Raw genomic sequence first — 15,000 nt, 5'->3', positions numbered from 1 at the left:
AGAGCAATCATAGCAAGCGAGACGCAGCCAACGCTAACTTCTGAGGGATGGAGGTATTCACATTATGAGGAATGTGAGTGTTAGTTGTAGCCTACACTGTGCCCTGATTTTGTCCACTGCCGTTAAGTCAACTGCCAGCCTATTGATACGATTTGCACCAGCTTTGCACCAAAATTTCGGAGGAGCGCCTGTTTAATGAAAGAGTATAAGGCTATAAAATCTGCCCTCATATATTTTGTGTTCACCTATATGCCCAAGATGTATCGAGGCTATGTTATTTGATATTGTTTCATAGGGTTTTAGTGGTGGTGTTGAAGCCTATAAGCCTAATGTTTTCTTGTCAAGTGCTCTGTTTGTGTAGCCTGGCGGGCCATCCTATATCATTGAAATGTATAGTCTGGAATCGAACCATTTACCTCGCTTAATCCAAGGGGCGGACAGAGAATTGTCTTTCAAACTGCCTAGGCATGCAATAGGCCAGCGCTACGACCATATCCGTATCCGGTCGGCAAAGCGGCAAATACATCCTTCTTCGAAAGGAATGACTTAAGTGCATTGTGTTGCTCAACTTTCAAAGAAAAGTCCAACTCCTCCAAAGTTGACGCCAATGCCGATTCAAACAACCGCTCTTCGTTAGCCATAGCCACCTTCCTTGTTGTTCACCGCCACAGGACTGTCGCTATCCTGTTAAGCCCGCCTTTAAGACTCTCTAACAAAATAGAGCGCTGTGATTGGATGAAGTCCACGGCGTCAGCCAATAGAAACCCCTATGGTTTGATACTAGACGTACAGGCTGAGCAAATTAATTTGCCGCCGCTAGGGTGCGTCTAGATTTCTAGGCTACTGTTTGTGGGATATTTAAAAGAACACCAAAGAAATACCTGTTATGTCCTCCATAGTAGAACTTTATGTAGGCCTACACATTTAAGAACAGATATTGGGTTCTGCCCAAAGTCGAGCAACATAAAAGTAACGTAAAAGTAACGAGTAACATAATAAGTTGCTTTCCATAGAGGTAACTAAGTAAAGTAACGGGTTACTTTTTTGAGAAGTAACGAGTAACGAGCAAACAATACTTTTTAAAAGTAACTTCCCCAACACATCAACTAAAGCATTAGGTATGGTGGGTACATCATTATCATTTATGATTTCTTAAGCATGATCATCATGATTACATGAATTTAAGGTTAATTACTGTACGCTAAGGTAAATTATTGGCCCCTCAACTAAAGTTGTGAATAATGGCATGTGTTTAGAGAACTGCACAAGTTGTGTTCAAATCAGAATTTGAGTAGTACTGACCACATTTTTGGCAGAAAAAGAAATCATCATGATCATTTTTAATAAATCATAATTCATAATGATGTGCCCACTGTACCTAATGTTTTAGTTGATGTGTTCATGTATGAGGTCACGAATGACAGACTATGAACTCATGTCAATTCCTGATGATTCATAAGATATTAAGATTTTAATGTATTTGGACTAGCTGTTACAATCCCAAAGAACCGGCTTTGCTTGGTCTGTTTATCCTACTGAAGGGGGATGGGGGAAATGGGTGGGTAGGTAGGGGGTGAGGTGCTGTTGACCACCTGTGGATGTTGACTGGGACACATCGTCAGTTGTTTACCTCAGCGTCACTGGGTGTTTCGGCCTTTTACTCACCATACGACCTCTGCTGAGGCAGGCCCACCACAGGTTGATCAACCCTGGGTGTGTGTCCCAGAGTCCCTGGCCTTCCCTTGCAGTTAACTTAGCCCAAGTTGGGTCCTTCCTCTTCAGCCATAGCCAGTAGCTCCTTCTCTCCGCTGTGACTGCAAGGGCTTTTGTTATTCTTCGGTTTACCTGACCCCTGATTCCCAGCTCCCTCAGAAGTTTTACCGTGGAGTTGGCCACAGAGCCCCTGCATCCCACTTTGATTGGACGCAGATTGATGTTCCAGCCACGCTGCTCCGCTTCTGTTGCCAGGCTGGAGTATCGCAGCATTTTCTGCTCATGTGCCGCTTCCACGGTGTCCTACCAAGGGACTGTCAGTTCTACTATGAAGGCTGTTTGTTGACCTCAGACCATAGGGCAAGGTCTGGTCTCAGGCTAGTGCTGGCAATTTCTTTGGGGAAGGTATAAGCTTGTGGATTACAGTACATCGACACACATCTTCCAGTCCCTGGGTGCACTCAGAGAGGATGCCTCTGGCCTTGTGGAGTTCCCTTCTGCCCTTGGCCTTCTCGGTGAAAAGATACTGTGTACGCCTGCTGGTCATTGATGGGTAGTTTGTTGATAGCTTTCCTTTTTGTTTCTAGTTCTGCTGCGAGGCATTTCAGAACCTGGTTATGCCTCCAGGTGTATTGTCCTTGAATTTCCCCTGGGTATCAATAAAGTCTCTATCTATCTATCTATCTGATGGCTGGTGTTGCATCCTACTAAGATGTGTTTGAGATTTGCTGGACATTGAGCAGACTTTGAACAGAGGGGACAGGTGAGATATTCCCCAGACCAGCGGTGTAAGTTAGCAGGGGAAGGGAGGACAATGTATGTGGCACGAATGAGAGCGCTTACAGTATGCTGCTTGCTTCTTTGTACCACAGGTCTCTCCAGGTGGTGTTCCTTTTCACATCCTCCCACCTTGTCCAGCGTCCTTTTGAGACTTGAGATACAGCTTTGGCAATCCTGCCAGCTTCTTCCTGCTGGCGCACCTCTTCCACCACTAGTTGGCATGCACTGCTAGTGTAGTGTTAAGACCGCTTGGCTCAAGGCAAACTCAACATAAGGGAGACCACACTTTAGCGTAACGTTTTAAATGATATTTATTAACATAAAAGTAGAGAATGTCAGTTTAGGTACAAAAGTAAAGTGTTGTGCAAAATGGGTCTAGGGGTAGATGAATAAACTAAATATAATATGACGGAGACGCAGAAGGAGGCGAGATCCTCAGAAGGGCAGCAAGTCAAGCCAGCTCCCAACGAGCTCTCCCGTTACTTGGAGAGAAATGAGTGAGAGAGCGACATCATGCCAGAGCCGGCCCTCTTATGGCCACGACAATTACTTCAGGAGGCGTCACCTCTGTACTCAGCAGCCAGTAGGAGACAGACAAGCAGTAGCACAATAGGGGCGGAGCCACCACACAAAGACCCACCGGGTCGTAACAGTAGCTTTCTGCCAGGTTGGCCGAAGGCCCCCTCACCTGGCTAGGTGTTTCTAGCCGAAGGCCCCCTCACCTGGCTAGGTGTTTCTAGCCAGAAGGGCATGTTGGTGTCGTGAAGTTTTGCGCACGTGCATTTCTGCCCAAAGTAGATACCCAAAAAGTGCTGCAATATGCCCGCCGAGTGGAGGGACTTGCCTAAAAGGACTTTGATAGCCACCTCGTACATGGTGCCACAAGGGCCCACATGAGACGAGGTAGGAGGCAGCACTGGAGGCAGCACGCCTTCAGCTTCCCTGGGAGGGCTGATTTGTCTATGTGCTTGAGGCCAGTGATTGTGTCTTTTTTCAGCTGTTGGATCTGCTGTGCATTGTATTGGTTCATTTTCATGCAGAACCTGTCATTGTTGTTGCATGAATTAGATGAATTCATGATAATTTATGTACCGTAAAGTGTTACCTGGAATTCAAACTCTGGACCTGGAGTTTAGGGAGTTTATATATTGTAAGCCTAGTATACATAAATGTTTATTATATTTTACACAAACATACACTCATATGTATTTGTGGGATCACATACAGACCCAGTCACACACACACACACACACACACACACACACACACACACACACACACACAAACACAGCACACATTGCAACACACATAAATATTCCCGGATACACATGCATGAACACACCCTCACATACCCAATACTGTATTGTGTCTGGGTTTCTGTCCAAGACCAACATCCAATAGCAGAGTGTCCTCAGCTGCCTTGTCCCACCCTACCCTTCTGTCACACCCAATCGTAGCGCAGTGGAGCGTGAGCGGCACTAATAACACTGCTCTGCAGCCCTTGTCACAAGCTTGATTGTGTGTGTTCTGATGTGTGTGTGTGTGTGTGTACGGGTGTGTATGTGTGTGTGTATGGGTGTGTGTGTGTGTACGGATGTGTGTGTGTGTATGTGTGTGTGTGTGCGTTTGTGTGTGTGTGTGTGTATGTGTGTGTGTACGGATGTGTTTGTGTGTGTGTATGGCAAGCCGATTGATCATTTATTCAGATATCTTGATATCAGGCATAATTGTCATGTACATGCAAGCCATTTCTGTCCACTAGTTAACTAGTGAGCCATTTATGTGTGAACTAGTTAACTAGTGACAGCCAAAATGCTCACTAGGTAACTAGTAAGGCCCAAATTCTCTCTAATTAACTAGTTCATATGTTTCATATCTTACTAGTTAACTAGTAATGCTCAGCATATTCACTAGTTAACTAGTGGACACTGAAATGTGCACTAGTTAACTAGTTTAAAGACTTCTATATTTTACTAGTCAACTAGTAAGGTATAAAAATGTTTACTAGCTGACTACTGAATGTCAAATTCCCACTTGTTAACTTCTATGTAATTTGGCCAGCTGCTTGAGCATTTATTCTGATATCTTGATATCAGGCCAACATGCAAGCCATTTTTGTCAACTAGTTAACTAGTGAGCACATATTAGCTTCACTAGTTAACTAGTGAGAGCCAGAAATGTCCACTAGTTAACTAGTAAAGGCCAAAATGCATACCAGTCAGCTTTATGAAGGCTTTTGGGTCTCACTAGTTAACTAGTGACAGCCAAAAATGTGCACAACTTTACTAGTGAAGGCAAAACTCCTCACTAGTTAACTAGTTGGAGTAGGTCAATGTCACTAGTTAACTAGTGAACCATAAATGGCTTACTAGCTAGCTAGGTGAGGGCAGCAGGCTCACTAGTTAACTAGTTGATGCATCCTTTGTCCAAACTAGTTAACTAGTGAGGTCATAAATGTATACTAGTAAACTAGTTGAAGCCTAAATTCACACTAGTCAGCTAGTGGGGCAGAATTAAAATTAGGAGTATGGAACTCTGGAAATTGAGGCTTTCTATTGGCTCCCTATTTCCAAATAGAACATGACAACCAATCACAGCGCAGAATTTCACAAAATCCCACCCACAACATTTGCATGTGGCACACAAGTTAACATGCTGGCCAAAGGAACTTTAACTTGTAAACTAGTGGCTTTAATGTGACACTTACATGTAAACTAGTGAAGGCAGAACTGCTCACTAGTTAACTAGGGAAGACACAAATGCCGACTAGTTAACTAGTGAGGTCTAAAAAGTGTCACTAGTTTACTAGTGTGCACCAAAACGCCCACTAGTTAACTAGTGAAGGCCATTTCAGCCCCACTAGTTAACTAGTGAGATGCCAAAATGGTCACTTGTTAACATGTAAAGGCAAAAATACCCTCTAGTTTACTAGTGAGGGTGTTGTGGACCTTACTAGTTAACTAGTGGCATGTATATTTTGTTCACTAGTTAACTAGTTACACCTAAAAAGAGAAACAAGCTGACCGTTTTTGTCCACTAGTTAACTAGTGGAACAATAGAGTCCCGAAGTGTGACGTAGCGTTTCCATGACAGCAGAATCACTGGATCTAAACAAACTTTCGAAGTGGCATAAATAGCATTGAATGTAGACATGTGGCATCATTTCTAGCTAATAAAATAAATATATCCATTTAAACGTGTTTTACCTGCTAGGCAGCAGCTTAGCCACATAACATGGATTCCTGGCAGGTGTAATAGAAAGAAACAAAATTCCAGTGGATATTTCACATCTTCTCAAAGACTGGCGGTTGTTAAGAGTTTAATGCTTTTGCCAAAAAAATAAAGCCAAACACGTCCGTGAATTTAAGGATTTTAACTGCATGCTGTTAGGTTACATGCAGGTCTTTAAGGAGGAAACCCATGCTAAAAAAATAAACTCTGCAGTCACGAATTTGATCGTGGTTGGTATGAATATATGTTGTAGTATGTGATTCCTACAGTGTAAAAATATACTAACGCCTTAGAAACGTTGTAAAATTCATTTATATAGATTAAGAAAGCCACCGCCATGGCGATTTCAATGGTTAGATTGATTTGTTTAGATCCAGTGAAATTGCTGCCTTGGCAACGCCATGGCCATGGCTTCGACTCTATTGAAGTCTCACTAGTTTGCATGTGTGGCAGTGAAGCAGCTCACTAGTTAACTAGTGCCTGAAACGGCTATTATGCAAATTCTAATGAGAGGGTGGGTAGAAGACTCCTATTGGGTATTATGTAAGAATCCCACCCAGTCTAAATGTAAATTTACTGTTCATAGCCTCGTGATCAGGTCCTGATGGGTGCCCCTAGTGGCTAAAGTGACACACTGCTCTGCAACGGTACTTCAGTATAGATAGTAAAGCAGAGCCTGCAGTATGTAGCATCTCATATTCTGTCAAAATGTTTTTTAATAATAACAGGGAAACCTCATGCTTTAACAAGTGAGCTCTTAGTGATCCACACCAAAGATTCAAGGGATCGATTTTTTAATATTATTCTTTGTTTATTGTTGCTAGGCAACCACAGACATAAATGTATCCATTCACGCTTTTCTGATTAATAACTGAAAAACAAAAGATTGTACACATTAACTGCACATGGTTTCAAAAGTAATTAAAAGCTCAAAGATCAAGAAAAAAACATCATGCACTTCTAAGGAATTGAACCCTGTTCTCCCACATGATCTCCTGCTGCTTAACCACTTGAGCTAGTCTTGCCACATCAGCATTGCTATCATCAATATTCATGTTACTGAAACGTTTAGTTGCTAGGCAACCATATACAAATATCGCGATTTTCAGACTAATAACTGAAAAACTAAAGATTGTAGACATTAACTGAACGAAGATTACAGCAATACACCACAACTTTGTCACTAGACATGTTATCAAAACATATTTTTATGCTCAAACGATCTTAGTTTATAAAAGTTTGCTCTTAGAACAGCTTGGACGAAGTCAGCCATGTTTTCTAGGTGAGTCCTAAATGGACCAATCAAAATCCTTGTTCCGACCTTCTTCATTTGCATGCAAGTGCGACATTGCGCACTAGTTAACTAGTGGCCAATGTTATGTCCCACTAGTTAACTAGTTGCACAAAATGCCAGCCGTTTGTGTATTTATTCAAATTCCACTATTTTACTAGTGTGAGGGGCATTTTTCTCCTGCTAGTTCATTATGGACAGTGTTTTGTCCTCACTAGCTAACATGTAAGGCTCAAAATGCCCTCTATAAGCTAGTGAAAGGCATTATAATGCAGATATGCTCACTAGTTAACTAGTGAGTATGTCCTGTTCCATTACTAGTGAACTAGTAAGGCCAAACATGTCAAGTAGTTAACTAGTGAAGGCCAATTTGTCACTAGTTAACTAGTAAGAGTACCTTTTGCATTACTAGTGAACTAGATAGCTCCAAAAACAGCCACTAGTCTTGTGCACACTAGTTAACTAGTGAGCTGCTTCACTGCCACACATGCAAACTAGTGAGACTTAAATTGTTTCACTAGTTAACTAGTGGACAAAAACCGTCAGCTTGTTTGTGTTTTTAGGTGTAACTAGTTAACTAGTGAACAAAATATGCATGCCACTAGTTAACTAGTAAGGCCCACAACACCCTCACTAGTAAACTAGTGGGTATTTTGGCCTTTACATGTTAACAAGTGACCATTTTGGCCAGGGCTTTGAACCGGTTCAAGCAACGAAAACGAAAACCGGGAACTTTTTGTATTTTACAGGGAACAGGAACGAAACCGGAAACGTTATTATTTTTTATTTTCTGGAACAGGAACACTTATTTAAAATAATGGTAACCGGGTTAATACCGGTTTTATTTCGTTCCTCAAAGTTTTCAAAAAAAAAAAAAGTAATTATTTTCTGCGCACGCTACCATGACGGGCTGAGGTTCACTTCCTGTGTGACATCACATCAGACATTAAGCTGACTGAATGGAGAGAGAGCGTGGATTACAAAGTCTCCACTCCACATCTTAAATAAGAGGTAAATTACGATCCATCGTTAATTAAAACGCCATTCCAAACACAATAACAATAGCTATATTTGTCGACTCCACGTTAATGATGGACTAGCTTAACATTTGGCTAAATGGCGCCAACACCTCTGTTTGCCTAATGCACAGATGGCTTGTTACGGGCATGAGTAGGCCTACTGGATGGCCTTTCCCACAGTTGGAATTTGTTGTTGCCCGAGTGGCATAACCACGGTCTTAATAATGTTGTTACGCTTGTGTGGAAATTTTCTCTTTTAACAATAAACTACACATTTGAAATAATTGTAGGCCTATTTAATTATTATTATTATTAATAATATAATTATTATTATTTAATAATGGTTGTAATGTTATTACATTTGGTTTAAGCTGGATGAGAAAGATGTGACATAATTCTATAGCATTAAACAGCTGACAGGAACGAAATTAACCGTTGGGAAACAGTATTTTTTGTTCTAACCGGTTCGGGAACGCCAATTTATTGGTGGAACTCATAAACCGAAATGTTATAATTCCGTTTTCTGTTCGGAACGAACCGATTGGGAAAAAAAATCGGTCCAAAGCCCTGATTTTGGCATCTCACTAGTTAACTAGTGGGGCTGAAATGGCCTTCACTAGTTAACTAGTGGGCATTTTGGGGCACACTAGTAAACTAGAGACACTTTTTGCACCTCACAGTTATCTACTCGAATGGAAATTGCCATCACTAGTTCACTAGTGGGTGTTTTGGTGCACACTAGTAAACTAGTGACACTTTTAGACCTCACTAGTTAACTAGTGGGCATTTGTGTCTTCACTAGTTAACTAGTGAGCAGTTCTGCCTTCACTAGTTTACATGTAAGTGTCACACTGAAGCCACTAGTTTACTAGCTAGAGTACCTTTGGCCAGAATGTTAACTTGTGTGCCACATGCAAATGTTGTGGGTGGGATTTCGTGAAATTCTGCACTGTGATTGGTTGTCATGTTCTATTCAGACATAGGGAGCCAATGAAAGCCCCAATTTCCAGAATTCTCCTTCCTAATTTGAATTCTGCCAACTAGTTGACTAGTGTGAATTTTGTCTTGAACTAGTTTACTAGAATACATTTATGACCTCACTAGTTAACTAGTTTGGACAAATGATGCATCAACTAGTTAACTAGTGAGCCTACTGCCATCACCTAGCTAGCTAGTAAGCCATTTATGGTTCACTAGTTAACTAGTGACATTGACCGACTGCAACTAGTTAACTAGTGAGGTGTTTTGCCTTCACTAGTAAACATGTGCACATTTTGGCTGTCACTAGTTAACTAGTGAGACCCTGGAAAAAAGCCCTCAGCTAGCTGACTGGTATGCATTTTGGCCTTTACTAGTTAACTAGTAGACATTTCTGGCTCTCACTAGTTAACTAGTGAAGCTAAAATGTGTTCACTAGTTAACTAGTGAGCCTTTTGGCTCCCACTAGTTAACTAGTGTGCATATTTTGGCCCTCACTAGTTAACTAGTTCACACAAACATGGCTCACTAGTTAACTAGTTGACAAAAATGGCTTACATGTACATGACAATTATGCCTGATATCAAGATATCAGAATAAATGCTCAATCGGCTTGCCATATGTGTGTGTGTGTGTGTGTGTGCGTGTGTGTGTGTGTGTGTGTATGTCTGTGTGTGTGTGTGTGTGTTTGTGTGTATGTGTGTGTGTTTGTGTGTATAAGGAGATGACCAAAGCCTCTTGCGTTTGCTTAATTGGAGCGAGTGACACACTGAGGTCCCAGGACGAGCTGCTGGTGGCATCACGGCAGCACGGGTTTAGATCACTGTGTCTCATGCTGATCGTCTCATTCATGGCACAGTGCCTTGCTATACCATTGAACCCATTATTTTGCTGGGGATTGCAGGAATGACAACATGCTGTGGCATCGGAGCAAGCAGGGTTGGAGGTGTATGGGTATTTGTCATATCGACAGCAGTATGAACTATGAATCACAATATGAATCAGAAGTGCATAGTAGTAGTCTATCAGCAATATAGTACGTATGCCTTATGTTTATTAGTGCCCAAATTCAGTGGACACATTGTGTATTTGTGAATGTGTGTGTATGAGTAATATTTGACCAGGACTATCTTTTCTTTGACTGAAGTAAAGGAATTGTGTACTTTGTCCACCTCTGGTGTTATGATATTTAGGCGCCTCCACCTTGGACCCTGAGATGTGTGGGCGTTACAAACTCTCAGTGATGGTCAGGGACATGGCAGGGAAAGCCAACGCCTTCTTTTCCACTGGGATTGTCATTGTGGAAGTTACTGGAAACACCTGGGCCTCACCGGATCCTGTGAGACTACAAGAGAATCTCCCAGGCCCCTACCCCATACCCATCTCACAGGTAACACACCTGTCAGACACCATCCAATGCCCATCTCACAGGTAATGTGGTATAAAATGATCACTAATGTCTGTAAACATCATGATGAGACAAAGAGTGTTTAAACGGTAAAACATGTATTTATATAACCTCAGCAACAATCAAGTAATACCCAGACATCATTCTTATATAATAATCTTTTATAACTTTTTAAATAACAAGTTTAAGTATAACTAATAACATAACAAAGCCATCCTACCAGAATGTGCACTCTGTATCCCGATGTCTCTGCTTGCTGCCCTGCATTTTGTTGCACTGTGTCTCATGCTGCCTTAGCCTGGGCCTTTTGAAGAAACCAAAGTCGGCCTTGAAGCTGCAAGATAACGTGTACACAGGGCGAGCTCTACTCATAACAACCAGTAGGAGAGTGCAGGGGGGCGAACGATATTTAACCCATGCACAATGTATGAGCTGTGATCACTCTATTCTGTACACCCCTGAACTTTCCGTAAACTTCAGGTGAAAAGTTTGTACCCTTGGCAGCAATATTGCTGACTTGCGAAGATAAGAGCGAACAACGATCCTTTCATAACGCCATCTGTGGGTTCGGGGTAGTGTTGTGTCAGCATTTTGGAGGGGTATAAGTAAGAGAGTTCTACCTTTGTTCGGGAGTGCCTTCTCGAGATACACTCACGGTTTATTGCTGTTGGTATTGCTGCTAGCATCAATAAAACCATTTTTGAATCGAATTCTGCCTGCTTGAAAGCTCCTTTTTGCTTTAGCATAAGTTTTATTGGTGATTTTTTCTTGAAGTTGTGAGATCAATTTTCTACTTCTACTGACCGATTTGATGACCTTCCACCACGACAGTAACACACCTGTCAGACACCAACCCACACCCATTCATAGGTAACATACCTGCAGGCTCCTACCCCATACCCATCTCATAGGTAACACACGTCAGACACCCTGACACCTGCCCCATACCCCTCTCAGTTTACACACCTGTCAGATACCTACTTACCCGATACCTCAGGTAACACACCTGTCAGACGCCTAACCCATACCTATCTGTCAGGTAACACATGTCCGACACCCTGACACCTGCCCCATACCCCTCTCAGGTAACACACCTGTCTCTTAGGTAACATACCTGTTAGACCCCCACCCCATACCTATCTCTCACACATCTGTCAGACGCACAGTGAGGCAAGCTCCAGTGTGACCTCTATATGACCTCAATATTACACCAGTCTCACCAGCATACATGGAACTCATAGCTCACCTAATGAAAAAGTGTGTGTGTGTGTGTGTCTGTCTGTGTATGTATGTTGGCGCAGCTTCTTTCACCCTAAAGAGCCATGTCTCCCTGTAACCTTTGGTATCTGCGGATCTGATTAACCAGCCAGGCCTCACTGAGCGCCGCTAAACATTTGGCAAGCACACACACGGCTTTGTTTCTGTTCCACTTTGGACGCACTAGAACAAATATAGTCTGGATTATCCATTCATGTCCAATGTCACTTTTATCCCTGTCCACATCTCCCTTTCTCTCTCTCTCCCTCTCTGTCTCTCTCTCTCTCTCTATCTTGGTGACTCATTCAAGTTGTTGCATGTATTACTTCTAAGACACACAGGGCCGGCAGATGGACTAACGCTTTTGCGCCTACTTCAGGCAGATTTGATTCGCAACGTGATTCGTTACTTTTCCGTGTCATGCATGCATTCATGGGAGGGTCAAGGGGAAAGTGGGAGTTTACTGTAAAGAGGTGGGAGGGGATCGCATAATTATGTATTCCGCGGTGGTATGTACAACACCTGCCTGTGAAAGCACAGGTCTAAATATATTCACCTAAATATTTTCGCCTTGTAAAAGCAGGTGTTAATCCACATTGTGGCTAAATGCGTCAATAAGAGAACCTTTCAAAGGCAACAGAATCGCTATTTAGAGCACCAGTTTTGCGTCTTTGTACTATGTCAAAAGCAACCTTAACTTTCGTTTGTCTTTCGAATGTCTTACTTTCACTTTCACGTCATCCACTTAAACTTTCCTACTTGCTAGATTTGACCAATCTGCCTACGTGCACATTTGAGTAGAACTACTAATCTTCATTTTCTTCCTGCTTGTTTACATCTTATCATGTATTGTATTATTTCGTCATCACTAAGCGTTTGATTCTTTTTAATGTTGTCATCTGTTAACTTCATTCAACTGTGCTTGTATGTAGGCTATGCCGTTCAGTTGTGGACATTCATAAATTGCAGTAGGGGGCGAAGAAAGGTGGAGAAAGGCGCAGATAACCTGATGAAGTGAAAGTTTGATAAATTCCACGTATCGCTATCTGCGGTTTGTCCATGGTGCTGATAGCGCTACGTTCGCAAATGTACGTACATCTAGCCCACAGTGTGTGTGTTAAAGCAAATGCAGTGTATATGTGCTTTGGACCTCATATGTACAATGAAACGATATGTAGATATGTATGAGACGGTATGTAGCATGGCCATGTGAGAGAGAGTGCATGAGTCTGTATTTGTCCCCATATATTATGTCCCCAAGAAGAATACATCACCTCATTGTCCTCTCTTCTATCTCCACCCCCTCCATACACACTCATGCTTACTCCTGCACCCCTCTACACACACACACACACACACACACACACACACACACACACACACACACACCCCGTGCCCCAGCCCCCTCTGTCTGCACCTAGTGTCCATAGCAGCACAACCTTTCATTTGCTATTCAGACTCTTACACTGTTAGTTACGGCCCACTAGCCAATATTCGACACACACACACGCACACACTCACACACGCGCGTGTACACACACACACACACAAACTCACACACACACACACACACACACACACACATACACACACACACACACACACACACACACAGAAATAGCCTCAGCCACACCTGATGGCTTACAGGGCAGAAAACGAGTCCTCTGGCCACGTCTGCATCCCTAGCTCTGCCTCCAGCTCCGGCTCTCTGGTATCTTAGTCTCTCAGCAGTATAGATCTTATCCTCTGTTGCCATGAAACCTGAAATCGGCATAGAAACCGAGATGGTGATGGAGACTCATACATGATGGGGGAGGTGGGAGAGAACGCAGAGAGAGAGAGAGAGAGAGAGAGAGAGAGAGAGGGGTGGGGGTATGCAGTACAGTATAATAATACCGTTTTTTTCTGCTTACACAATACATTTTTGCTGGTCGCACAATTTTCTAAACATGTCTTCAAACACCACAACCCCACATCAAATCTGCAAAACCGTACACTAATTCTCAGCGTTTGACTCAGTTTTCAATTTCCTAAAACACTGTGTGTTTTCTCTCACCAAAACTGTGTGTGGTGTTTTTAGCAAAACACCACACACAGTTTTCTACCTAACACACAAAAATCTAACTTGATTTCGTTTTTCAAACACAACCTAGCAAAATGCTACACTTATTCGCCACTTATTCACACTCAGTCCTCAACAGTGTTGGGAAAGTTACTTTAAAAAAGTAATTAGTTATAGTTACTCACTACTTGTTCCAAACTACTTGTTCTATGATAAGAGTAACTCGTTACAAGGGAAAGTAACTATTTGCGTTACTGTTAAAAAAAAGTTGCTATATGTCAAAGAATTTGGATTTTTTGAGCAGTTTTGAAAAGCCAGTTGAAATTAGTAGAACAGACAGGTGTTTGTAAGCTACATAACTTTCGATATTTATTAGATAGATAGATAGATAGATAGATACTTTATTGATCCCCAAGGGGAAATTCAAGATATTGCACATCGACAGACTTACGGTTGACTACAGTTGTGTCATAGGTTTTTGTTGTGAGGCAGAAAGATCTAGCTTTTGCTGCTTGGAGGACTTTGCCCCGAGTCCTTCTTTGCTAGTGGATGGTGAGCTATCATCTGTGGTGGAGGTAGGCTATCGGTGTTTTTGGCCACTAGCTTTAGACACGTGTGTGAGATGCCTCATTAAATTAGAGTTGCTTACAACGGATGTCGTCAAAGTCTTCGCTCCTGGACATAATGTAGCCTACACATTACATGCACGTTCTTCTTGCCTTTGACCACAATGAATTTGAAGTAGTGCTTATATCTCCACCTTGAAAATGCCAACTTTTCATCGGATTGCTCCTAGCCTGCTGTTTCGTCGATTCTCTACTTAAGCTGTTGCGTGTGTGGCGCGTGTGCTGGCAAGTGTGTAAAAACACTGGCTTTGATTGGCTATCATGAAACATGACTCTGCCTTAGCCAATCATAATCGCTTACGTCTTTATTAACCCACCTCCTCACTAGCTGTGAGCCAGGGGTGCGTTCGGATTACACAGTTTATTCAATCAATGCAAGTGTAAATATCAATCGCATTTAGCGATCAGTAGCGTTAACGGGCGTTATAACGTTAATAAAAACTAATTAATTAGATTACCCCGTTACTTTTAAACGGCGTTATTCCAAACACTGGTCCTCAATGTACAAACACTCATTACTTTACTGAACACCATCCAATCATTGCCTTAGTATAGGCCTATGAATATATATATATTCTATATATAGGTCTAGACCCTTTCAATCTCCAACCCCAAATTAACATTAGCTCAAAGTT

At 42.2% G+C, this 15,000-nt stretch overlaps 1 protein-coding gene across 1 annotated transcript in view; it reads left to right on the top strand.

Moving 5' to 3' along the window:
* cdh16 (cadherin 16, KSP-cadherin) overlaps positions 1 to 15,000 on the top strand; it is a 69,080-nt gene that overhangs the window by 14,029 nt on the left and 40,051 nt on the right. Inside the window, 1 exon segment of the mRNA XM_048262360.1 lies at positions 10,206 to 10,402. Coding sequence (XP_048118317.1) covers positions 10,206 to 10,402 — 197 coding nt within the window.

This window comes from Alosa alosa, chromosome 14, assembly GCF_017589495.1.
Source record: "Alosa alosa isolate M-15738 ecotype Scorff River chromosome 14, AALO_Geno_1.1, whole genome shotgun sequence".
NCBI classification, from domain to species: domain Eukaryota; kingdom Metazoa; phylum Chordata; class Actinopteri; order Clupeiformes; family Clupeidae; genus Alosa; species Alosa alosa.
This window is presented reverse-complemented; position numbering and strand designations above follow the sequence as displayed.